The sequence below is a fragment of the Streptopelia decaocto genome, assembly GCF_964273445.1.
Source record: "Streptopelia decaocto genome assembly, contig: HAP1_SCAFFOLD_1072, whole genome shotgun sequence".
Lineage (NCBI taxonomy): Eukaryota > Metazoa > Chordata > Aves > Columbiformes > Columbidae > Streptopelia > Streptopelia decaocto.
In genome coordinates, this window is record NW_028116255.1 from 799 (window position 1) to 24,763 (window position 23,965).

Consider the following 23,965-nt stretch of genomic DNA (forward strand, 5'->3'; position numbering starts at 1 on the left):
CTGGGGAACTGGGATCTACTGGGGGGGTTGTGTGTGTGAGTGAGATCTGCTGGGGAGGGGCGGGATCTACTGGGGAATTGGGATCTACTGTGTGTGTGTGTGTGTGATTTGCTGGGGGGGGACGACCAGTATTGGGGGGGGGGGACACGACACTGGGATCTGCTGGGGGGCTCTGCGGTGGGGGCGAGCGGCTGGATCCCCACGATGGGATCCACCCCCCCCCCCCCCCCCCCCCCCGGGATCTGGTGACCCCCAAGCGGATCCCCCGTGTCCCCCAGGTGGTGGAGCTGCTGAACCAGGCGGCGCTGATCGGCACCGACACCAAGATCAGCCTCCTCAAGCAGGTTTGGGGGGGGGTCCGTGTGTCCGTGTGTCCGTCCCCCCGTGTCCGTGTGTCCGTCCCCAGTGGGTCCGTGTGTCCGTCCCCCCGTCCTCCCATGTCCGTGTGTCCGTCCCCCCATCCTCCCGTGTCCGTGTGTCCGTCCCCAGTGGGTCCATGTGTCCATCCCCCCGTGTCCGTGTGTCCATCCCCAGCGGGTCCATGTGTCCGTCCCCCCGTGTCCGTGTGTCCGTGTGTCTGTCCCCAGCGGGTCCGTGTGTCCATCCCCCCATGTCCGTGTGTCTGTCCCCAGCGGGTCCGTGGGTCCGTCCCCCCGTGTCCGTGTGTCCATCCCCAGCGGGTCCGTGTGTCCGTCCCCCCATGTCCATGTGTCCGTCCCCCCGTGTCCATGTGTCCGTGTGTCCGTCCCCAGGGGGTCCGTGTGTCCATCTGTCCATCCCCAGGGGGTCCGTGTGTCCGTCCCCCCATGTCCATGTGTCCGTCCCCCCGTGTCCATGTGTCCGTGTGTCCGTTCCCCCGTGTCCGTGTGTCCGTGTGTCCATCCCCAGCGTGTCCGTGTGTCCGTCCCCCCGTGTCCATGTGTCTGTCCCCAGGGGGTCCGTGTGTCCATCTGTCCATCCCCAGCGGGTCCGTGTGTCCGTCCCCCCGTGTCCGTGTGTCCGTCCCCAGCGAGTCGTGTGTCTGTCCCCCTGACCCCCATGTCCGTGTGTCCGTCCCCAGTGGGTCCGTGTGTCCGTCCCCCCGTGTCCGTGTGTCCGTCCCCAGCGGGTCCGTGTGTCCATCCGCCTGTGTCCCTGTGTCCGTGTGTCCGTCCCAGCGGGTCCGTGTGTCCCTCCCAGCGGGTCCGTGTGTCCGTGTGTCCATCCCCCCGTGTCCATGTGTCCGTCCCCCCGTGTCCATGTGTCCGTGTGTCCGTCCCCAGGGGTTCCGTGTGTCCATCTGTCCATCCCCAGCGGGTCCGTGTGTCCGTCCCCCCGTGTCCGTGTGTCCCTCCCAGCGGGTCCGTGTGTCTGTCCCCTGACCCCCCATGTCCCTGTGTCCATCCCCAGTGGGTCCATGTGTCCATCCCCCCATGTCCGTGTGTCCATCCCCAGTGGGTCCGTGTGTCCGTCCCCCCATGTCCGTGTGTCCGTCCCCCCGCGTCCGTGTGTCCATCCCCCCGTGTCCATGTGTCCGTGTGTCCATCCCCAGCGTGTCCGTGTGTCCATCCCCCGTGTCCATGTGTCCGTGTGTCCGTCCCCAGTGGGTCCGTGTGTCCATGTGTCCATCCCCAGTGGGTCCATGTGTCCGTCCCCCCATGTCCGTGTGTCCGTGTGTCCGTCCCCAGGGGGTCCGTGTGTCCGTCCCCCCGTGTCCGTGTGTCCGTCCCAGCGGGTCCGTGTGTCCGTCCCCCCATGTCCGTGTGTCTGTCCCCAGCGGGTCCGTGTGTCCCTGTGTCCGTCCCCCCGCGTCCGTGTGTCCATCCCCCCGTGTCCATGTGTCCGTGTGTCCATCCCCCTGTGTCCGTGTGTCCCTGTGTCCGTCCCCCCGTGTCCGTGTGTCCGTCCCCAGCGGGTCCGTGTGTCCGTCCCCCGCGGGTCCGTGTGTCCGTCCCCCCGTGTCTGTGTGTCCGTGTGTCCGTCCCCAGGGGGTCCGTGTGTCCATCTGTCCATCCCCAGCGAGTCCGTGTGTCTGTCCCCCTGGTCCCCCATGTCCGTGTGTCCGTCCCCAGTGGGTCCGTGTGTCCGTCCCCCCGTGTCCATGTGTCCGTGTGTCCGTCCCCAGCGGGTCCGTGTGTCCATCCCCCCGTGTCTGTGTGTCCGTGTGTCCGTCCCCAGTGGGTCCGTGTGTCCGTGTGTCCATCCCCAGCGGGTCCGTGTGTCCGTCCCCAGCGGGTCCGTGTGTCCGTCCCCCCGTGTCCGTGTGTCCGTCCCTCCGTGTCCGTGTGTCCGTGTGTCTGTCCCCAGCGGGTCCGTGTGTCCATCCCCCCGTGTCCGTGTGTCCATCCCCAGCGGGTCTGTGTGTCCGTCCCCACGTGTCCATGTGTCCGTGTGTCCATCGGGTCCGTGTGTCCGTCCCCCCGTGTCCATGTGTCCGTGTGTCCGTCCCCAGGGGGTCCGTGTGTCCATCTGTCCATCCCCAGCGGGTCCGTGTGTCCGTCCCAGCGGGTCCGTGTGTCCGTCCCCAGCGAGTCCGTGTGTCTGTCCCCCTGACCCCCCGTGTCCGTGTGTCCATCCCCAGTGGGTCCGTGTGTCCGTGTGTCCATCCCCCTGTGTCCGTGTGTCCGTGTGTCCATCCCCAGTGGGTCCGTGTGTCCGTCCCCCCATGTCCGTGTGTCCGTCCCCCCGCGTCCGTGTGTCCATCCCCCCGTGTCCGTGTGTCCGTCCCCAGGGGGTCCGTGTGTCCGTCCCCCCGTGTCCGTGTGTCCGTCCCAGCGGGTCCGTGTGTCCGTCCCCCCATGTCCGTGTGTCTGTCCCCAGTGGGTCCGTGTGTCCCTGTGTCCGTCCCCCCGGGTCCGTGTGTCCATCCCCCCGTGTCCATGTGTCCGTGTGTCCGTCCCCAGGGGGTCCGTGTGTCCATTTGTCCATCCCCAGCGGGTCCGTGTGTCCGTCCCAGTGGGTCCGTGTGTCCGTCCCCCCGTGTCCGTGTGTCCGTGTGTCCGTCCCAGCGGGTCCGTGTGTCCGTCCCCCCGTGTCCGTGTGTCCGTCCCCCCGTGTCCGTGTGTCCGTGTGTCCGTCCCCCCGTGTCCGTGTGTCCGTCCCAGCGGGTCCGTGTGTCCGTCCGCAGGTGCAGGAGCTGATCATCAACAAGGACCCCACGCTGCTGGACAATTTCTTGGATGTGAGGGGGGGGGACACACGGATTTGGGGGGGCTGGGGTGGATTTGGGGGTGCAGGATGGACTTGGGGGGGTGGGATGGATTTAGGGGGGGGGGGCTGGATGGATTTGGGGGGTTTGGACGGATCCGGGGGGGTGGGATGGGTTTGGGGTGCAGGATGGATTTAGGGGGGATTGGATGGATTTGGGGGGGGTGGGGTGGATTTGGGGGGGGTTGGATGGATTTGGGGGGGCTGGGATCAATTTGAGGGTGCTGGGATGGACTTGGGGGGGGTGGGATGGATTTGGGGGGGTTGGGGTGGATTTGGGGGTGCAGGATGGACTTTGGGGGTGCAGGATGGATTTGGGGGGGGGGGGCTGGATGGATTTGGGGGGTTTGGACGGATCCGGGGGGGTGGGATGGGTTTGGGGTGCAGGATGGATTTGGGGGGGGGTTGGATGGGTTGGGGGGGGTGGGGTGGATTTGGGGGTGCAGGATGGATCTGGGGGGGCTGGGATGGATTTAGGGGGGTTTGGATGGATCTGGAGGGGCTGGGATGGATTTGGGGGTGCAGGATGGATTTGGGGGGGCTGGGATGGATTTGGGGGGCTGGGATGGATTGGGGGTGCAGGATGGATTTGGGGGGGGTTGGATGGATTTGGGGGGGCTGGGATGGATTTAGGGGGGTTTGGATGGATTTGGGGGGGCTGGGATGGATTTGGGGGGGTTGGATGGACTTTGGGGGTTTGGATGGATTTGGGGGTGCAGGATGGATCTGGGGGGCTGGGATGGATTATGGGGGGGTTTGGATGGATCTGGGGGGGCTGGGATGGATTTGGGGGGGTTGGATGGATTTGGGGGGGCTGGGATCAATTTGAGGGGGCTGGGATGGACTTGGGGGGGGTGGGATGGATTTAGGGGGGGTTGGGGTGGATTTGGGGGTGCAGGATGGATTGGGGGTGCAGGATGGGCTTGGGGGGGCTGGAATGGATTTGGGGGTGTGGGTTGGATTGGGGGGGTTGGATGGACTTTGGGGAGGCCTGGGATCAATTTGGGGGGGCTGGGATGGATTTAGGGGGGGTTGGATGGGTTTGGGGGTGCACCCATGGATCTGGGGGGGCACCCATGGATCTGGGGGGGGCTGGGATGGACTTAGGGGTGCAGGATGGATCTGGGGGTGCACCCATGGATCTGGGGGTGCACCCATCGATCTGGGGGGGCCCACCCTTGGTTCTGACCCCCCCATATTTGTGTGCCCCCCCCCAGGAGATCATCGCCTTCCAGGCCGACAAATCCATCGAAGTGCGCAAGTTCGTGGTCGGCTTCATCGAGGAGGCCTGGTGAGGGTGGGGGGGGCACCCATGGGTGGGGGGGCACCCATGGGTGGGGGGGCAGCACCCATGGGTGCTCCTGGGGGGGTCCAAAGGGACGTCGCCCCATTGCGGGGTGGGGATGTGCTGAGCATCCTTTGCTTTGGGTGATGGGGGGGCGGGTTTGTGACCCCCACACGCACTAATTCTGCACCCCCCCCACCCATGGGTGCTCCCCCCCACCCATGGGTGCCCCCCTGCCCACCCATGGGTGCTCCTGGGGGGGTCCAAAGGGATGATTGCGGGGTGCAGATGGGTGCTTTGGGTGATGGGGGAGCGGGTTTGTGACCCCCACACGCACTAATTTGGCACCCCCCCCACCCATGGGTGCTCCCCCCCACCCATGGGTGTCCCCCCCCACCCATGGGTGCTCCTGGGGGGGTCCAAAGGGATGATTGAGGGGTGCAGATGGGTGCTTTGGGTGATGGGGGAGCGGGTTTGTGACCCCACACGCACTAATTCGCCCCCCCCCCCCCACCCATGGGTGCTCCCCCCCACCCATGGGTGCCCCCCTGCCCACCCATGGGTGCTCCTGGGGGGGTCCAAAGGGATGAATGCGGGGTGGAGATGTGCTGAGCATCCTTTGCTTTGGGTGATGGGGGAGCGGGTTTGTGACCCCCACACGCACTAATTCGGCACCCCCCCCACCCATGGGTGCTCCCCCCCCACCCATGGGTGCTCCTGGGGGGGTCCAAAGGGATGATTGCGGGGTGCAGATGGGTGCTTTGGGTGATGGGGGAGCGGGTTTGTGACCCCCACACGCACTAATTCTGCACCCCCCCCCACCCATGGGTGCTCCCCCCCACCCATGGGTGTCTCCCCCCCACCCATGGGTGCTCCTGGGGGGGTCCAAAGGGATGTCGCCCCATTGCGGGGTGGGGATGTGCTGAGCATCCTTTGCTTTGGGTAATGGGGGGGCGGGTTTGTGACCCCCCCCACGCACTAATTCGCCCCCCCCCACCCATGGGTGCTCCCCCCCACCCATGGGTGTCCCCCCCCACCCATGGGTGCTCCTGGGGGGGTCCAAAGGGATGATTGCGGGGTGCAGATGGGTGCTTTGGGTGATGGGGGAGCGGGTTTGTGACCCCCCCATGCACTAATTTAGCCACCCCCCCCACCCATGGGTGCTCCCCCCCACCCATGGGTGTCCCCCCCCACCCATGGGTGCTCCTGGGGGGGTCCAAAGGGATGATTGAGGGGTGCAGATGGGTGCTTTGGGTGATGGGGGAGCGGGTTTGTGACCCCCCCCATGCACTAATTCGGCGCCCCCCCCACCCATGGGTGCTCCCCCCCACCCATGGGTGCCCCCCTGCCCACCCATGGGTGCTCCTGGGGGGGTCCAAAGGGACGTCGCCCCATTGCGGGGTGGGGATGTGCTGAGCATCCTTTGCTTTGGGTGATGGGGGGCGGGTTTGTGACCCCCCCACGCACTAATTCGGCACCCCCCCCACCCATGGGTGCTCCCCCCCACCCATGGGTGTCCCCCCCCCCACCCATGGGTGCTCCTGGGGGGGGTCCAAAGGGATGATTGCGGGGTGCAGATGGGTGCTTTGGGTGATGGGGGAGCGGGTTTGTGACCCCCCCACGCACTAATTCGGCACCCCCCCCCACCCATGGGTGCTCCCCCCACCCATGGGTGCCCCCCCCCACCCATGGGTGCCCCCCCCACCCATGGGTGCTCCTGGGGGGGTCCAAAGGGATGATTGCGGGGTGCAGATGGGTGCTTTGGGTGATGGGGGAGCGGGTTTGTGACCCCCACACGCACTAATTCTGCACCCCCCCACCCATGGGTGCTCCCCCCCACCCATGGGTGTCCCCCCCCACCTATGGGTGCTCCTGGGGGGGGTCCAAAGGGATGATTGCGGGGTGCAGATGGGTGCTTTGGGTGATGGGGGAGCGGGTTTGTGACCCCCCCACGCACTAATTCCGCACCCCCCCCACCCATGGGTGTCCCCCCCCACCCATGGGTGCTCCTGGGGGGGTCCAAAGGGACGTCGCCCCATTGCGGGGTGGGGATGTGCTGAGCATCCTTTGCTTTGGGTGATGGGGGAGCGGGTTTGTGACCCCCACACGCACTAATTCTGCACCCCCCCCACCCATGGGTGCTCCCCCCACCCATGGGTGCTCTTGGGGGGGTCCAAAGGGACGTCGCCCCATTGCGGGGTGGGGATGTGCTGAGCATCCTTTGCTTTGGGTGATGGGGGAGCGGGTTTGTGACCCCCCCACGCACTAATTCGGCACCCCCCCCACCCATGGGTGCTCCCCCCCACCCATGGGTGTCCCCCCCCCACCCATGGGTGCTCCTGGGGGGGTCCAAAGGGATGATTGCGGGGTGCAGATGGGTGCTTTGGGTGATGGGGGAGCGGGTTTGTGACCCCCCCATGCACTAATTCGGCACCCCCCCCACCCATGGGTGCTCCCCCCCCCCCATGGGTGTCCCCCCCCACCCATGGGTGCTCCTGGGGGGGTCCAAAGGGACGTCGCCCCATTGCGGGGTGGGGATGTGCTGAGCATCCTTTGCTTTGGGGGATGGGGGAGCGGGTTTGCGACCCCCCCACGCACTAATTCGCCCCCCCCACCCATGGGTGCTCCCCCCCACCCATGGGTGCCCCCCTGCCCACCCATGGGTGCTCCTGGGGGGTCCAAAGGGATGATTGCGGGGTGCAGATGGGTGCTTTGGGTGATGGGGGAGCGGGTTTGTGACCCCCACACGCACTAATTCGGCACCCCCCCACCCATGGGTGCTCCCCCCCACCCATGGGTGTCCCCCCCCACCCATGGGTGCTCCTGGGGGGGTCCAAAGGGATGATTGCGGGGTGCAGATGGGTGCTTTGGGTGATGGGGGAGCGGGTTTGTGACCCCCCCACGCACTAATTCGGCACCCCCCCCACCCATGGGTGCTCCCCCCCACCCATGGGTGTCCCCCCCCACCCATGGGTGCTCCTGGGGGGGTCCAAAGGGATGATTGCGGGGTGCAGATGGGTGCTTTGGGTGATGGGGGAGCGGGTTTGTGACCCCCACACGCACTAATTCGGCACCCCCCCCACCCATGGGTGCTCCCCCCCACCCATGGGTGCCCCCCACCCATAGCAAGCGGGACATCGAGCTGCTGCTCAAGCTCATCGCCAACCTGAACATGCTGCTCAAGGACGAGAACGTCAACGTGGTCAAAAAGGCCATTCTGACCATGACCCAGCTCTACAAGGTGGCCCTGCAGGTGAGGGGGGGCACCCATGGGTGCTGCGGGACCCTTGGGTGCTGGGGGGGGGCTGGGGGGGCACCCATGGGGGCTGGGATGGGATTCATTGCTCATCTCCTACAATGGATGGGCAAGTTCAAGGTCATCAGTAAACTAAGGGAGGGGTGTTGGGGGCACCCATGGGTGCTGGGGCGCCCAGAGGTGCTGTGGGGGTGTCACCCATAGGTGCTGTGGGGGGGTCGCTCTTGGGTGCTGAGGGTGTCACCCATGGGTGCTGGGGTGTCACCCATAGGTGCTATGGGGGTGTTGGGGGTGTCAACTATGGGTGGTGGGGGTGTCACCCATAGGTGCTGGGGGTGTCACCCATAGGTGCTATGGGGGTGTTGGGGGTGTCACCCATGGGTGCTGGGGGTGTCATCCATAGGGGCTATGGGGTGCGGGGGGTGTCACCCATGGGTGCTGGGGTGTCACCCATGGGTGCTGTGGGGCTGCTGGGGATGTCACCCAGGGGTGCTGGGGGTGTCACCCATAGGTGCTATGGGGGTGTCACCCATGGGTGCTGGGGTGTCACCCATGGGTGCTGTGGGGCTGCTGAGGATGTCACCCAGGGGTGCTGGGGGTGTCACCCATAGGTGCTATGGGGGTGTCACCCATGGGTGCTGGGGTGTCACCCATGGGTGCTGTGGGGGTGTTGGGGGTGTCACCCATGGGTGCTGGGGGTGTCACCCATAGGTGCTATGGGGGTGTCACCCATGGGTGCTGGGGTGTCACCCATGGGTGCTGTGGGGGTGTTGGGGGTGTCACCCATGGGTGCTGGGGTGTCACCCATAGGTGCTATGGAGGTGTTGGGGGTGTCACCCATGGGTGCTGTGGGGGTGTTGGGGGTGTCACCCATGGGTGCTGGGGTGTCACCCATAGGTGCTGGGGGTGTTGGGGGTGTCACCCATGGGTGCTGGGGTGTCACCCATAGGTGCTATGGGGTGCGGGGGGTGTCACCCATGGGTGCTGTGGGTGTCACCCATGGGTGCTATGGGGGTGTTGGGGGTGTCACCCATGGGTGTTGGGGGTGTCACCCATAGGTGCTATGGGGGTGTTGGGGGTGTCACCCATGGGTGCTGGGGGTGTCACCCATAGGTGCTATGGGGTGCGGGGGGTGTCACCCATGGGTGCTGGGGTGTCACCCATAGGTGCTATGGAGGTGTTGGGGGTGTCACCCATGGGTGTTGGTGTCACCCTTGTATTCTGGGGCTGTCACCCATGGGTGCTGGCTCAGTATTAACCCCTTGCCCCCCACACTTGATGGTCAAGTTCAAGGTCACCAGTGACCTGTGGTGGTCTCGCAGGTCTCGGTGATTCTGGGGCTGTCACCCTTGGGTTCTGGGGGGTGTCACCCTTGGGTGTTGGGCTTGTCACCCGTGGGTGCTGGCTCAGGATTAACCCCTTGCCCCCCACACTTGATGGTCAAGTTCAAGGTCACCAGCGACCTGTGGTGGTCTCGCAGGTCTCGGTGATTCTGGGGGTGTCACCCTTGGGTTCTGGGGGGTGTCACCCTTGGGTGTTGGGCTTGTCACCCATGGGTGCTGGCTCAGGATTAACCCCTTGCCCCCCACACTTGATGGTCAAGTTCAAGGTCACCAGTGACCTGCGGTGGTCTCGCAGGTCTCGGTGATTCTGGGGGTGTCACCCTTGGGTTCTGGGGGGTGTCACCCTTGGGTATTGGGCTTGTCACCCATGGGTGCTGGCTCAGGATTAACCCCTTGCCCCCCACACTTGATGGTCAAGTTCAAGGTCACCAGCGACCTGTGGTGGTCTCCCAGGTCTCGGTGATTCTGGGGGTGTCACCCTTGTGTTCTGGGGGGTGTCACCCTTGGATTATGGGGTTGTCACCCATGGGTGCTGGCTCAGTATTAACCCCTTGCCCCCCACACTTGATGGTCAAGTTCAAGGTCATCAGTGACCTGTGAGAGGCATCTCGGTGATTCTGGGGGTGTCACCCTTGTGTTCTGGGGGTGTCACCCTTGTGTTCTGGGGGTGTCACCCTTGGGTTCTGGGGGGTGTCACCCTTGAATTCTGGGCTTGTCACCCATGGGTGCTGGCTCAGGATTAACCCCCGGTGTCCCGCAGTGGATGGTCAAGTCCAAGGTCATCAGCGAGCTGCAGGAGGCCTGTTGGGAGCTGGTGACGGCCATGGCCAACGACATCATCCTGCTGCTGGACTCGGACAACGACGGCGTCCGCACCCACGCCATCAAGTTCGTGGAGGGGCTCATCGTCACCCTGTCCCCCCGCGTCCCCGACTCCGACGTCCCCAAGCGCCACGAGGGCGACATCAGCCTGGAGCGGATCCCCAAGGACCATCCCTACATCAAATACAGTGAGGGATTGGGGGTCACCTATGGGGTTGGGGGTCACCTATGGGGTTGGGGGTCCATGTGGGGTTGGGGGTCCATGTGGGGTTGGGGGTCCATGTGGGATTGGGGGTCACCTATGGGATTGGGGGATCCCTGGGTTTGGGGGGTCGATGTGGGATTGGGGGTCACCTATGGGATTGGGGGTCCATGTGGGATTGGGGTCACCTATGGGATTAGGGGACCCATGGGGGATTGAGGGGTCACCTATGGGGTTGGGGGTCACCTATGGGATTGGGGGACCCCTGGGATTGGGGAGTCGATGTGGGTTTGGGGTCACCTATGGGATTGGGGGGTCACCTATGGGATTGGGGGACCCCTGGGATTGGGGAGTCGATGTGGGTTTGGGGTCACCTATGGGATTGGGGGGTCAACTATGGGATTGGGGGGTCATCTGTGGGATTGAGGGGTTGCCTGTGGGATTGGGGGTCACCTATGGGATTGGGGGTCCATGTGGGATTGGGGGTCCATGTGGGGTTGGGGGTCACCTATGGGATTGGGGGTCCATGTGGGATTGGGGGTCCATGTGGGATTGGGGGTCACCTATGGGATTGGGGGTCCATGTGGGATTGGGGGTCACCTATGGGATTGGGGGGTCCATGTGGGATTGGGGGTCACCTATGGGATTGGGGGATCCCTGGGTTTGGGGGGTCGATGTGGCATTGGGGGTCCATGTGGGATTGGGGGGTCACCTATGGGATTGGGGGAACCCTGGGTTTGGGGGGTCAATGTGGGATTGGGGGTCACCTATGGGATTGGGGTCACCTATGGGACTGGGGGGTCCATGTGGGGTTGGGGGTCACCTATGGGATTGGGGGATCCCTGGGATTGGGGGGTCGATGTGGGCTTGGGGCTCACTTGTGGGATTGGGGGGTCCATGTGGGATTGGGGGTCACCTATGGGATTGGGGGTCACCTGGGTTCACCTGTGTCCCCCCTATTTTCCCCCTGTGTCCCCTCTCTGTCCCCACCATACGTCCCCCCCATTTCCCCCCCATGTCCCCCCCATATGTCCCCTCCATGTCCCCCCCATATCCCCCCCATGTCCCCCCCTTGTCCCCACGTCCCCGCCACGTCCCGTGTCCCCAGACGTGCTGTGGGAGGAGGGGAAGGCGGCGCTGGAGCAGCTGCTCAAGTTCATGGTCCACCCGGCCATCTCCAGCATCAACCTGACGGCGGCGCTGGGCTCGCTGGCCTCCATCGCCCGCCAGCGCCCCATGTTCATGGCCGAGGTCATCCAGGCCTACGAGACCCTCCACGGTGAGCGTCACCCCCCCCGGTGTCACCGTCACCCCCCCGGTGTCACCGTCACCCCCCCCGGTGTCACCGTCACCTCCCCCCGGTGTCACCATCACACAGAGCGGCTGAGGTTCCCGTGGCCCCAACGCTCCCAAGTTCTGGAGCCTTGAGGGTGAGAGATGCTGATGGCACCCGGAACGCAGGGTCAGGTGTCCCCAGGTGTCCCCAGATGTCCCCAGACATCCCCAGGTGTCCATAATAGTGTCCCCAGGTGTCCCTAAGACTGTCCCCCCCAATGCTTTTGGCCAACTTGCCCAAAGTCTTATCTTGAAGAACCTGAAACCTCCATCTGATGCCACCAAACCATGATGTCCATTGACTCCAGGTGGCCATAAAGTGTCCCCAGGTGTCCATAATAGTGTCCCCAGGTGTCTCCCCCAATGCTTTTGGCCAACCTGCCCAAAGTCTCATCTTGAAGAACCTGGAACCTCCATCTGAAGCCACCCAACCATGATGTCCCTTGACTCCAGGTGTCCATAGGTGTCCATAAAGTGTCCCCAGGTGTCCATAATAGTGTCCCCAGGTGTCTCCCCCAATGCTTTTGGCCAACCTGCCCAAATCTTAGTTGAGCAGCATCTTGAAGAACCTGGAACCTCCATCTGATACCACCAAACCATGGTGTCCCTTGACTCCAGGTGTCTGTAGGTATCCATAGAAGTGTCCCCAGGTGTCCATAATAGTGTCCCCAGGTGTCCCTAAGACTGTCCCCCCCAATGCTTTTGGCCAACCTGCCCAAAGTCTTATCTTGAAGAACCTGGAACCTCCATCTGAAGCCACCCAACCATGATGTCCCTTGACTCCAGGTGTCCATAGGTGTCCATGAAGTGTCCCCAGGTGTCCATAACAGTGTCCCCAGGTGTCCCTAACCCTGTCTCCCCCAATGCTTTTGGCCAACCTGCCCAAAGTCTCATCTTGAAGAACCTGGAACCTCCATCTGATGCCACCTCAACCATGATGTCCCTTGACTCCAGGTGTCCATAGGTGTCCATAAAGTGTCCCCAGGTGTCCATAACAGTGTCCCCAGGTGTCCCTAACCCTGTCTCCCCCAATGCTTTTGGCCAACCTGCCCAAAGTCTCATCTTGAAGAACCTGGAACCTCCATCTGATGCCACCTCAACCATGATGTCCCTTGACTCCAGGTGTCCATAGGTGTCCATAAAGTGTCCCCAGGTGTCCATAACAGTGTCCCCAGGTGTCCCTAAGACTGTCCCCCCCAATGCTTTTGGCCAACTTGCCCAAAGTCTTATCTTGAAGAACCTGAAACCTCCATCTGATGCCACCAAACCATGATGTCCATTGACTCCAGGTGGCCATAAAGTGTCCCCAGGTGTCCATAATAGTGTCCCCAGGTGTCTCCCCCAATGCTTTTGGCCAACCTGCCCAAAGTCTCATCTTGAAGAACCTGGAACCTCCATCTGAAGCCACCCAACCATGATGTCCCTTGACTCCAGGTGTCCATAGGTGTCCATAAAGTGTCCCCAGGTGTCCATAATAGTGTCCCCAGGTGTCTCCCCCAATGCTTTTGGCCAACCTGCCCAAATCTTAGTTGAGCAGCATCTTGAAGAACCTGGAACCTCCATCTGATACCACCAAACCATGGTGTCCCTTGACTCCAGGTGTCTGTAGGTATCCATAGAAGTGTCCCCAGGTGTCCATAACAGTGTCCCCAGGTGTCCCTAACCCTGTCTCCCCCAATGCTTTTGGCCAACCTGCCCAAAGTCTCATCTTGAAGAACCTGGAACCTCCATCTGATGCCACCTCAACCATGATGTCCCTTGACTCCAGGTGTCCATAGGTGTCCATAAAGTGTCCCCAGGTGTCCATAACAGTGTCCCCAGGTGTCCCTAACCCTGTCTCCCCCAATGCTTTTGGCCAACCTGCCCAAAGTCTCATCTTGAAGAACCTGGAACCTCCATCTGATGCCACCTCAACCATGATGTCCCTTGACTCCAGGTGTCCATAGGTGTCCATAAAGTGTCCCCAGGTGTCCATAACAGTGTCCCCAGGTGTCCCTAACCCTGTCTCCCCCAATGCTTTTGGCCAACCTGCCCAAAGTCTCATCTTGAAGAACCTGGAACCTCCATCTGATGCCACCTCAACCATGATGTCCCTTGACTCCAGGTGTCCATAGGTGTCCATAAAGTGTCCCCAGGTGTCCATAATAGTGTCCCCAGGTGTCCCTAACACTATCCCTCCCAATGCTTTTGGCCAACCTCCCCAACTCTTAGTTGAGCAGCATCTTGAAGACCTTGGAACCTCCATCTGATGCCACCCAACCATGGTGTCCATTGACTCCAGGTGTCCATAGGTGTCCATAAAGTGTCCCCAGGAGTCCATAATAGTGTCCCCAGGTGTCCCTTACACTGTCCCCCCCAATACTTTTGCCCAACATGCCCAAAGTCTCATCTTGAAGACCTTGGAACCTCCATCTGATGCCACCCAACCATGGTGTCCATTGACTCCAGGTGGCCATAAAGTGTCCCCAGGTGTCCATAATAGTGTCCCCAGGTGTCCCTAACCCTGACCCCCTCAATGTCTTGCCCAAGTCTTAGGTGAGCAGCATCTTGAAGACCTTGGTACCTCCATCTGATGCCACCAAACCATGGTGTCCATTGACTCCAAGTGTCCATAGGTGTCCATAAAGTGTCCCCAGGTGTCCATAATAGTGTCCCCAGGTGTCCATAGTAGTGTTCTCAGGTGTCTCCCCCAATGCTTTTGGCCAACCTGCCCAACTCTTAGGTGAGCAGCATCTTGAAGACCTTGGTACCTCCATCTGATGCCACCCAACCATGCTGTCCATTGACTCCAAGTGTCCATAGGTGTCCATAAAGTGTCCCCAGATGTCCATAATAGTGTCCCCAGGTCTCCCTAACCCTGTCTCTCCAATGCTTTTGGCCAACCTGCCCAAGTCTTAGTTGAGCAGCATCTTGAAGAACCTGAAGCTGCATCTCCTGAGGTTTCTCCATCACCCAAACCATGGTGTCCATTGACTCCAAGTGTCCATAGGTGTCCATAAAGTGTCCCCAGGTGTCCCTAAGACTGTTCTCCCCCAATGCTTTTGGCCAACCTGCCCAAAGTCTCATCTTGAAGAACCTGGAACCTCCATCTGAAGCCACCCAACCATGATGTCCCTTGAGTCCAGGTGTCCATAGGTGTCCATAAAGTGTCCCCAGGTGTCCATAACAGTGTCCCCAGGTGTCCCTAACCCTGTCTCCCCCAATGCTTTTGGCCAACCTGCCCAAAGTCTCATCTTGAAGAACCTGGAACCTCCATCTGATGCCACCTCAACCATGATGTCCCTTGACTCCAGGTGTCCATAGGTGTCCATAAAGTGTCCCCAGGTGTCCATAATAGTGTCCCCAGGTGTCCCTAACACTATCCCTCCCAATGCTTTTGGCCAACCTCCCCAACTCTTAGTTGAGCAGCATCTTGAAGACCTTGGAACCTCCATCTGATGCCACCCAACCATGGTGTCCATTGACTCCAGGTGTCCATAGGTGTCCATAAAGTGTCCCCAGGTGTCCATAATAGTGTCCCCAGGTCTCCCTAACCCTGTCTCTCCAATGCTTTTGGCCAACCTGCCCAAGTCTTAGTTGAGCAGCATCTTGAAGAACCTGAAGCTGCATCTCCTGAGGTTTCTCCATCACCCAAACCATGGTGTCCATTGACTCCAAGTGTCCGTAGGTGTCCATAAAGTGTCCCCAGGTGTCCCTAAGACTGTTCTCCCCCAATGCTTTTGGCCAACCTGCCCAAAGTCTCATCTTGAAGAACCTGGAACCTCCATCTGAAGCCACCCAACCATGATGTCCCTTGACTCCAGGTGTCCATAGGTGTCCATAAAGTGTCCCCAGGTGTCCATAACAGTGTCCCCAGGTGTCCCTAACCCTGTCTCCCCCAATGCTTTTGGCCAACCTGCCCAAAGTCTCATCTTGAAGAACCTGGAACCTCCATCTGATGCCACCTCAACCATGATGTCCCTTGACTCCAAGTGTCCATAGATGTCCATAAAGTGTCCCCAGGTGTCCATAATAGTGTCCCCAGGTCTCCCTAACACTATCCCTCCCAATGCTTTTGGCCAACCTCCCCAACTCTTAGTTGAGCAGCATCTTGAAGACCTTGGAACCTCCATCTGATGCCACCCAACCATGGTGTCCATTGACTCCAGGTGTCCATAGGTGTCCATAAAGTGTCCCCAGGAGTCCATAATAGTGTCCCCAGGTGTCCCTTACACTGTCCCCCCCAATACTTTTGCCCAACCTGCCCAAAGTCTCATCTTGAAGACCTTGGAACCTCCATCTGATGCCACCCAACCATGGTGTCCATTGACTCCAAGTGTCTATAAAGTGTCCCCAGGTGTCCATAATAGTGTCCCCAGGTGTCCCTAACCCTGACCCCCTCAATGTCTTGCCCAAGTCTCAGGTGAGCAGCATCTTGAAGACCTTGGAACCTCCATCTGATGCCATCCAACCATGGTGTCCATTGACTCCAAGTGTCTATAGGTGTCCATAAAGTGTCCCCAGGTGTCCATAATAGTGTCCCCAGGTGTCCATAGTAGTGTTCTCAGGTGTCTCCCCCAATGCTTTTGGCCAACCTGCCCAAGTCTTAGTTGACCAGCATCTTGAAGACCTTGGAACCTCCATCTGATACCACCAAACCATGGTGTCCCTTGACTATAGATGTCCATGAAGTGTCCCCAGGTGTCCATAATTGTGTCCCCAGGTGTCCCTAACCCTGTCTCTCCAATGCTTTTGGCCAACCTGCCCAAGTCTTAGTTGAGCAGCATCTTGAAGAACCTGAAGCTGCATCTCCTGAGGTTTCTCCATCACCCAAACCATGGTGTCCCTTGACTCCAGGTGTCCATAGGTGTCCCTAAAGTGTCCCCAGGTGTCCATAATAGTGTCCCCAGGTCTCCCTAACCCTGTCCCTCCCAATACTTTTGGCCAACCTGCCCAAAGTCTCATCTTGAAGAACCTGGAACCTCCATCTGATGCCACCTCAACCATGGTGTCCATTGACTCCAAGTGTCCATAGGTGTCCATAAAGTGTCCCCAGGTGTCCATAATAGTGTCCCCAGGTGTCCCTAACACTATCCCTCCCAATGCTTTTGGCCAACCTCCCCAGCTCTTAGTTGAGCAGCATCTTGAAGACCTTGGAACCACCATCTGATGCCACCCAACCATGGTGTCCATTGACTCCAGGTGTCCATAGGTGTCCATAAAGTGTCCCCAGGAGTCCATAATAGTGTCCCCAGGTGTCCCTTACACTGTCCCCCCCAATACTTTTGCCCAACCTGCCCAAAGTCTCATCTTGAAGAACCTGGAACCTCCATCTGATACCACCAACCCATGGTGTCCCTTGACTATAGATGTCCATAAAGTGTCCCCAGGTGTCCATAATAGTGTCCCCAGGTGTCCCTAACCCTGACCCCCTCAATGTCTTGCCCAAGTCTCAGGTGAGCAGCATCTTGAAGACCTTGGAACCTCTATCTGATGCCATCCAACCATGGTGTCCATTGACTCCAAGTGTCTATAGGTGTCCATAAAGTGTCCCCAGGTGTCCATAAAATGTCCCCAACTGTCCCTGTCCCCCGCAGCCAACCTCCCGCCCACCTTGGCCAAGTCGCAGGTGAGCAGCGTGCGCAAGAACCTGAAGCTGCACCTGCTGAGCGTCCTGCGCCACCCGGCCTCGGGCGACTTCCAGGCGCAGATCACCACCCTGCTGGTGGACCTGGGCACCCAGCAGAGCGAGATCGCCCGCAGCCTCCCCAGCCCGCGCGACGCCCGCAAGCGCCCGCGCGACGAGCCCGACGCCGCGCTCAAGAAGATGAAGATCGGTGAGGATGAGGAGGGTTGGGGTGTCCTGGGGGTGACGGTGGTGGCGCTGGAGGTGGTTTGGGTTCTTCTGGTGCTCTGGAGGGGATGGGTGGGGGTGAATGTGCGTTGGGTTCTTCTGGTGGGTCTTGGGGGCAATGGGGTTAAGGGGTGGCATTAAGTGTCCATAAGGTCATCCTGGTGGCTCTTTGGGGACAATGGGGAGAGGTGGTGGCATCAAGTGTCCATCAGGTCCTTCTGGTGGCCCTTTGGGGACAATGGGGACAGTTGGTGGCATTAAGTGTCCATAAGGTCATCCTGGTGGCCCTTTGGGGACAATGGGGACAAGTGGTGGCATTAAGTGTCCCTCAGGTCCTCCCAGTGTCCCTAAGGTCCTCCCAGTCCCTCCTGGGGACACTGGGGACAGGTGGTGGCATTGAATGTCCATAAGGTCATCCCAGTGTCCCTCAGGTCGTCCCAGTCCATCCTGGGGACAATGGGGACAGGTGGTGGCATTAAATGTCTATAGGGTCATCCCAGTGTCCCTAAGGTCCTCCCAGTCCATCCTGGGGACAATGGGGACAGGTGGTGGCACTAAGTGTCCATCAGGTCCTTCTGGTGGCTCTTTGGGGACAATGGGGACAGGTGGTGGCATTAAGTGTCCATAAGGTCATCCTGGTGGCCCTTTGGGGACAATGGGGAGAGGTGGTGGCATTAAGTGTCCATAAGGTCATCCTGGTGGCCCTTTGGGGACAATGAAAAGAGGTGGTGGCATTAAGTGTCCATCAGGTCCTTCTGGTGGCCCTTTGGGGACAATGGGGACAGGTGGTGGCATTAAGTGTCCATCAGGTCCTTCTGGTGGCCCTTTGGGGACAATGGGGAGAAGGGGTGGCATTAAGTGTCCATCAGGTCCTTCTGGTGGCCCTTTGGGGACAATGGGGATAAGGGGTGGCATTAAGTGTCCATCAGGTCCTTCTGGTGGCTCTTTGGGGACAATGGGGACAGGTGGTGGCATTAAGTGTCCATAAGGTCATCCTGGTGGCCCTTTGGGGACAATGAAAAGAGGTGGTGGCATTAAGTGTCCATCAGGTCCTTCTGGTGGCCCTTTGGGGACAATGGGGAGAGGTGATGGCATTAAGTGTCCATCAGGTCCTTCTGGTGGCCCTTTGGGGACAATGAGAAGAAGTGGTGGCATTAAGTGTCCATCAGGTCCTTCTGGTGGCCCTTTGGGGACAATGGGGAGAAGGGGTGGCATTAAGTGTCCATCAGGTCCTTCTGGTGGCCCTTTGGGGACAATGGGGACAAGTGGTGGCATTAAGTGTCCATCAGGTCCTTCTGGTGGCCCTTTGGGGACAATGGGGACAAGTGGTGGCATTAAGTGTCCATCAGGTCCTTCTGGTGGCCCTTTGGGGACAATGGGGACAGGTGGTGGCATTAAATGTCTATAGGGTCATCCCAGTGTCCCTAAGGTCCTCCCAGTCCATCCTGGGGACACTGGGGACAGGTGGTGGCATTAAGTGTCCCTAAGGTTCTCCCAGTGTCCCTAAGGCTCCTCCCAGTCCCTCCTGGGGACACTGGGGACATCACACCCCCGCCAAGTCCCTCTCCGGGGTCCCCATGTCCTGACGGTGACCCCGTTTGTGTCAGAGCCCCCCCTGGGCGAGGACGATGAGGACAAGGACCTGGAGGTGACAGCGGTGACGGTCCCCAAGGGGGGCGGCCAGGCCAGCGCCCCCTCGGACACCGACATCACGGCCGAGTTCCTGCAGCCGCTGCTGACGCCCGAGAACGTCGCCAACCTGGTCAGACCTGGGGACATCGGGGTGACATCGGGGACCCGTCGGGACATCCTGGGGTGGGATGTGACATCTGGGGACGGGTTGGGACACTCTGGGGTGGGATGTGACATCTGGGGTGGGATGTGACATCGGGGACGGGTTGGGACACTCTGGGGTGGGATGTGACATCTGGGGTGGGATGTGACATCTGGGGATGGGTCGGGACATCTGGGGCGGGATGTGACATCTGGGGTGGGATGTGACATCTGGGGACAGGTCGGGACATCCTGGGCTGGGATGTGACATCTGGGGTGGGATGTGACATCTGGGGTGGGATGTGACATCGGGGACGGGTTGGGACACTCTGGGGTGGGATGTGACATCTGGGGCGGGATGTGACATCTGGGACGGGTTGGGACACTCTGGGGTGGGATGTGACATCTGGGGTGGGATGTGACATCTGGGGTGGGATGTGACATCTGGGATAGGTTGGGACATTCTGGGGTGGGATGTGACATCTGGGGTAGGATGTGACATCTGGGATGGGTTGGGACACTCTGGGGTGGGATGTGACATCTGGGGTGGGATGTGACACCTGGGACAGGTTGGGACACATTGGGGTGGGGTGTGACATCTGGGGTGGGATGTGACATTGGGGATGGGTAGGGACATCCTGGGGTGGGATGTGACATCTGGGGATGGGTTGGGACATCTGGGGCGGGATGTGACGTCTGGGGTGGGATGTGACATCTGGGGTGGGATGTGACATCTGGGACAGGTTGGGACACTCTGGGGTGGGATGTGACATCTGGGGTGGGATGTGACATCTGGGGTGGGATGTGACATTGGGGACAGGTTGGGACACTCTGGGGTGGGATGTGACATCTGGGGTGGGATGTGACATCTGGGGGGATGATGTGACACTCTGGGGGTTGATGTGACACTTTGAGGGGACAATGTGACACTTTTGGGGAGCTCTAACGTGGTGTCCCCCCATTTTAGGTGCTGATCAGCATGGTGTACCTGCCCGAGGCCATGCCCGCGTCCTTCCAGGCCACCTACACGCCGGTGGAGTCGGCCGGCACGGCCGCGCAGATCAAGCACCTGGCTCGTCTCATGGCCACCCAGATGACGGCGGCCGGGCTGGGACCGGGTCTGGCTGTCCCCTGTCCCCCCATTCCTGTCCCCACCCTCCCCATTGACCCAAATGCCCCCAACGTTGACCCAAAAGCCCCAAACGTTGACCCAGAACCAACCCCATTGAGCCAAAACCCCCCAACGTTGACCCTGAGCCTCCCAATGTTGACCCCAAACCATCCCCCGTTGACCCAAAACCCCCCAACGTTGACCCCAAACCATCCCCCGTTGACCCAAAACCCCCAAACGTTGACCCCAAACCATCCCCCGTTGACCCAAAACCCCCCAACGTTGACCCAGAACCACCCTCCATTGACCCAGAACCCCCCAACATTGACCCAGAACCACCCTCCATTGACCAAAACCCTCCCAACGTTGACCCAAAACCCTCCGCATTGACCCCAAACCCCCCAACATTGACCCCAAACCCCCCAACATTGACCCCAAACCCCTCAACATTGACCCCAAACCCCTCCCCATTGACCCAAAACCTCTCCCCATTGACCCAAAAACCTACCAACATGGACCTAAACCCCCCAACATTGACCCAAAACCCCCAAGGTTGACCCCAAACCATCCCCCTTTGACCCCAAACCTCCCAACGTTGACCCTGAACCACCCCCCATTGACCCAAAACCCCCCAACGTTGACCCAAAACCACCCAATGGACCCCAGACCCTTCCCAGTTGACCCAAAACCCTTCCCCATTGACCCAAAACCCCTCCCCATTGACCCAAAACCCCCCAACGTTGACCCAGAACCACCCTCCATTGACCCAGATCCTCCCAATGTGGACCCAAAACCCCCCAATATTGACCCCAAACCACCCCCATTGACCCAAGACCACCCCCAATTGACCCAAACCCTTCCCCATTGACCCAAAACCTCCCAATGTTGACCCAAAACCTCCCAATGTTGACTCAGAACCACCCCCCATTGACCCAAAACCCCCCAACGTTGACCCAGAACCACCCAATGGACCCCAGACCCTTCCCCGTTGACCCAAAACCTTTCCCCATTGACCCAAAACCCCCCAATTGACCCAGAACCACCCTCCATTGACCCCAAACCCCTCAACGTTGACCCAGAACCACCCTCCATTGACCCAGAACCCCCCAACGTTGACCCCAAACCACCCAATGGACCCAAAACCCCTCCCCATTGACCCAAAACCCCTCCCCATAGACCCAGAATCCCCCAACGTTGACCCAGAACCACCCTCCATTGACCCAGATCCTCCCAACGTGGACCCAAAACCCCCCAACATTGACCCCAAACCATCCCCATTGACCCAAGACCACCCCCAATTGACCCAAACCCTTCCCCATTGACCCAAACCCCTTCCCCATTGACCCAAAACCTCCCAATGTTGACCCAAAACCTCCCAATGTTGACCCTGAACCACCCCCCATTGACCCAAAACCCCCCAACGTTGACCAAGAACCACCCAATGGACCCCAGACCCCTCCCCGTTGACCCAAAACCCCTCCCCATTGACCCAAAACCCCCCAACGTTGACCCAGAACCACCCTCCATTGACCCAGAACTCCCCAACGTTGACCCAGAACCACCCTCCATTAACCCAAAACCCCCCAACGTTGACCCCAAACCACCCAATGGACCCAAAACCCTTCCCCATTGACCCAAAACCCCTCCCCGTTGACCCAAAACCCCTCCCCATTGACCCAAAACCTCCCAACATGGACCTAAACCCCCCAACATTGACCCAAAACCCCCCAATGTTGACCCCAAACCACCCAATGGACCCCAGACCCCTCCCCGTTGACCCAAAACCCCTCCCCATTGACCCAAAACCCCCCAATGTTGACCCAGAACCACCCTTCATTGACCCAAAACCCCTCAACGTTGACCCAGAACCACCCTCCGTTGACCCAAAACCCCTCAACGTTGACCCAGAACCACCCTCCATTGACCCAGAACCCCCCAACGTTGACCCCAAACCACCCAATGGACCCAAAACCCTTCCCCATTGACCCAAAACCCCCCACCATTGACCCCCAAACCCCCCCATTGACTCACCCCCTCCCGTTTATCCCAGGCGTGGAGCAGACGAAGCAGCTGAAGGAGGAGGCCCGGGAGGAGAAGGCCGCCAAGCCTGAGAGCGTCCTGATCCGGCGCCGCCTGTCGGCGTTGGCCCAGGGTCAGGCCATCTCGGTGCTGGGGGCCCAGGCTTCGGCCTCCCCGCACCCCGAGGAGGAGGCCCCCCAGGCCAAACGGCGCCCCGAACCCATCATGCCGACCACACAGCCCCGGTGAGTGTGCCCCCCAAACCGGGCTGAGATTAAGACAAGTTTTAGAGCTGGGATTAAGGGCTTGCGCAGGTCTGGGTGTTGGAGCTGAGCGGGACAGGAAATGGAGTGAAACAGGGGTTTTATACAGAATATTATTGATAAATTCATAGCCTGAAAAGCCAATTGGTTCTGTCATCTCGGGTGTAATTAAGGTGAGGTTTAGACCTGGGATTAAGGAGTCAATGGGGAGTTGGAGTCAATGGGGAGTTGGAGTCAATGGGGATTTGGGGTCAATGGGGAGTTGGAGTCAATGGGGAGTTGGAGTCAATGGGGATTTGGGGTCAATGGGGATTTGGGGTCAATGGGGAGTTGGAGTCAATGGGGATTTGGGGTCAATGGGGAGTTGGAGTTATTGTGGGTTTGGAGTCAATGGGAGGTTGGAGTCAATGGGGTTGATTTGAAGTCAATGGGGATTTGAAGTCGATGGGGTTGATTTGAAGTCAATGGGGTTGATTCGAAGTCAATGGGGATTTGAAGTTAATGGGGATTTGAAGTCAATGGGGTTGATTTGAAGTCAATGGGGTTGATTTGAAGTCAATGGGGTTGATTTGAAGTCAATGGGGTTGATTTGAAGTCAATGGGGAGGATTTGAAGTCAGTGGGGGGGATTTGAAGTCAATGGGGGTTGATTTGAAGTCAATGGGGTTGATTTGAAGTCAATGGGGTTGATTTGAAGTCAATGGGGGTTGATTTGAAGTCAGTGGGGTTGATTTGAAGTCAATGGGGGGGATTTGAAGTCAATGGGGGTTGATTTGAAGTCAATGGGGTTGATTGGAAGTCAATGGGGTTGATTCGAAGTCAATGGGGGGGATTTGAAGTCAATGGGGTTGATTTGAAGTCAATGGGGTTGATTTGAAGTCAATGGGGGTTGATTTGAAGTCAATGGGGGGGATTTGAAGTCAATGGGGGGTTTTGAAGTCAATGGGGTTGATTTGAAGTCAATGGGGTTGATTTGAAGTCAATGGGGTTGATTTGAAGTCAATGGGGGGGTTTTGAAGTCAATGGGGTTGATTTGAAGTCAATGGGGGGGATTTGAAGTCAATGGGGTTGATTTGAAGTCAATGGGGTTGATTTGAAGTCAATGGGGTTGATTTGAAGTCAATGGTGGGGATTTGAAGTCATTGGGGGGGTTTTGAAGTCAATGGGGTTGATTTGAAGTCAATGGGGGGTGATTTGAAGTCAATGGGGGGGATTTGAAGTCAATGGGGGGGATTTGAAGTCAATGGGGTTGATTTGAAGTCAATGGGGGGGATTTGAAGTCAATGGGGAGGATTTGAAGTCAATGGGGGGGATTTGAAGTCAATGGGGGTTGATTTGAAGTCAATGGGGTTGATTTGAAGTCAATGGGGGGGATTTGAAGTCAATGGGGGGTGATTTGAAGTCAATGGGGTTGATTTGAAGTCAATGGGGGGTGATTTGAAGTCAATGGGGTTGATTCGAAGTCAATGGGGATTTGAAGTTAATTGGGATTTGAAGTCAATGGGGTTGATTTGAAGTCAATGGGGTTGATTTGAAGT

At 59.5% G+C, this 23,965-nt stretch overlaps 1 protein-coding gene across 1 annotated transcript in view; it reads left to right on the top strand.

The window, feature by feature from the left end:
* Positions 1–278: 278 nt before the first annotated feature.
* SYMPK (symplekin scaffold protein) overlaps positions 279–23,965 on the top strand; it is a gene marked incomplete at its 5' end in the record, with an annotated part of 39,270 nt that continues 15,583 nt past the window's right edge. Inside the window, 10 exons of the mRNA XM_082076745.1 lie at positions 279–344; positions 3,107–3,160; positions 4,404–4,477; positions 7,598–7,724; positions 9,831–10,080; positions 11,203–11,373; positions 17,006–17,245; positions 18,870–19,024; positions 20,003–20,153; positions 22,197–22,410. Of these exons, the coding sequence (XP_081932871.1) occupies positions 279–344; positions 3,107–3,160; positions 4,404–4,477; positions 7,598–7,724; positions 9,831–10,080; positions 11,203–11,373; positions 17,006–17,245; positions 18,870–19,024; positions 20,003–20,153; positions 22,197–22,410 (1,502 nt within the window). The remainder of the gene's footprint in view (positions 345–3,106; positions 3,161–4,403; positions 4,478–7,597; positions 7,725–9,830; positions 10,081–11,202; positions 11,374–17,005; positions 17,246–18,869; positions 19,025–20,002; positions 20,154–22,196; positions 22,411–23,965) is intronic.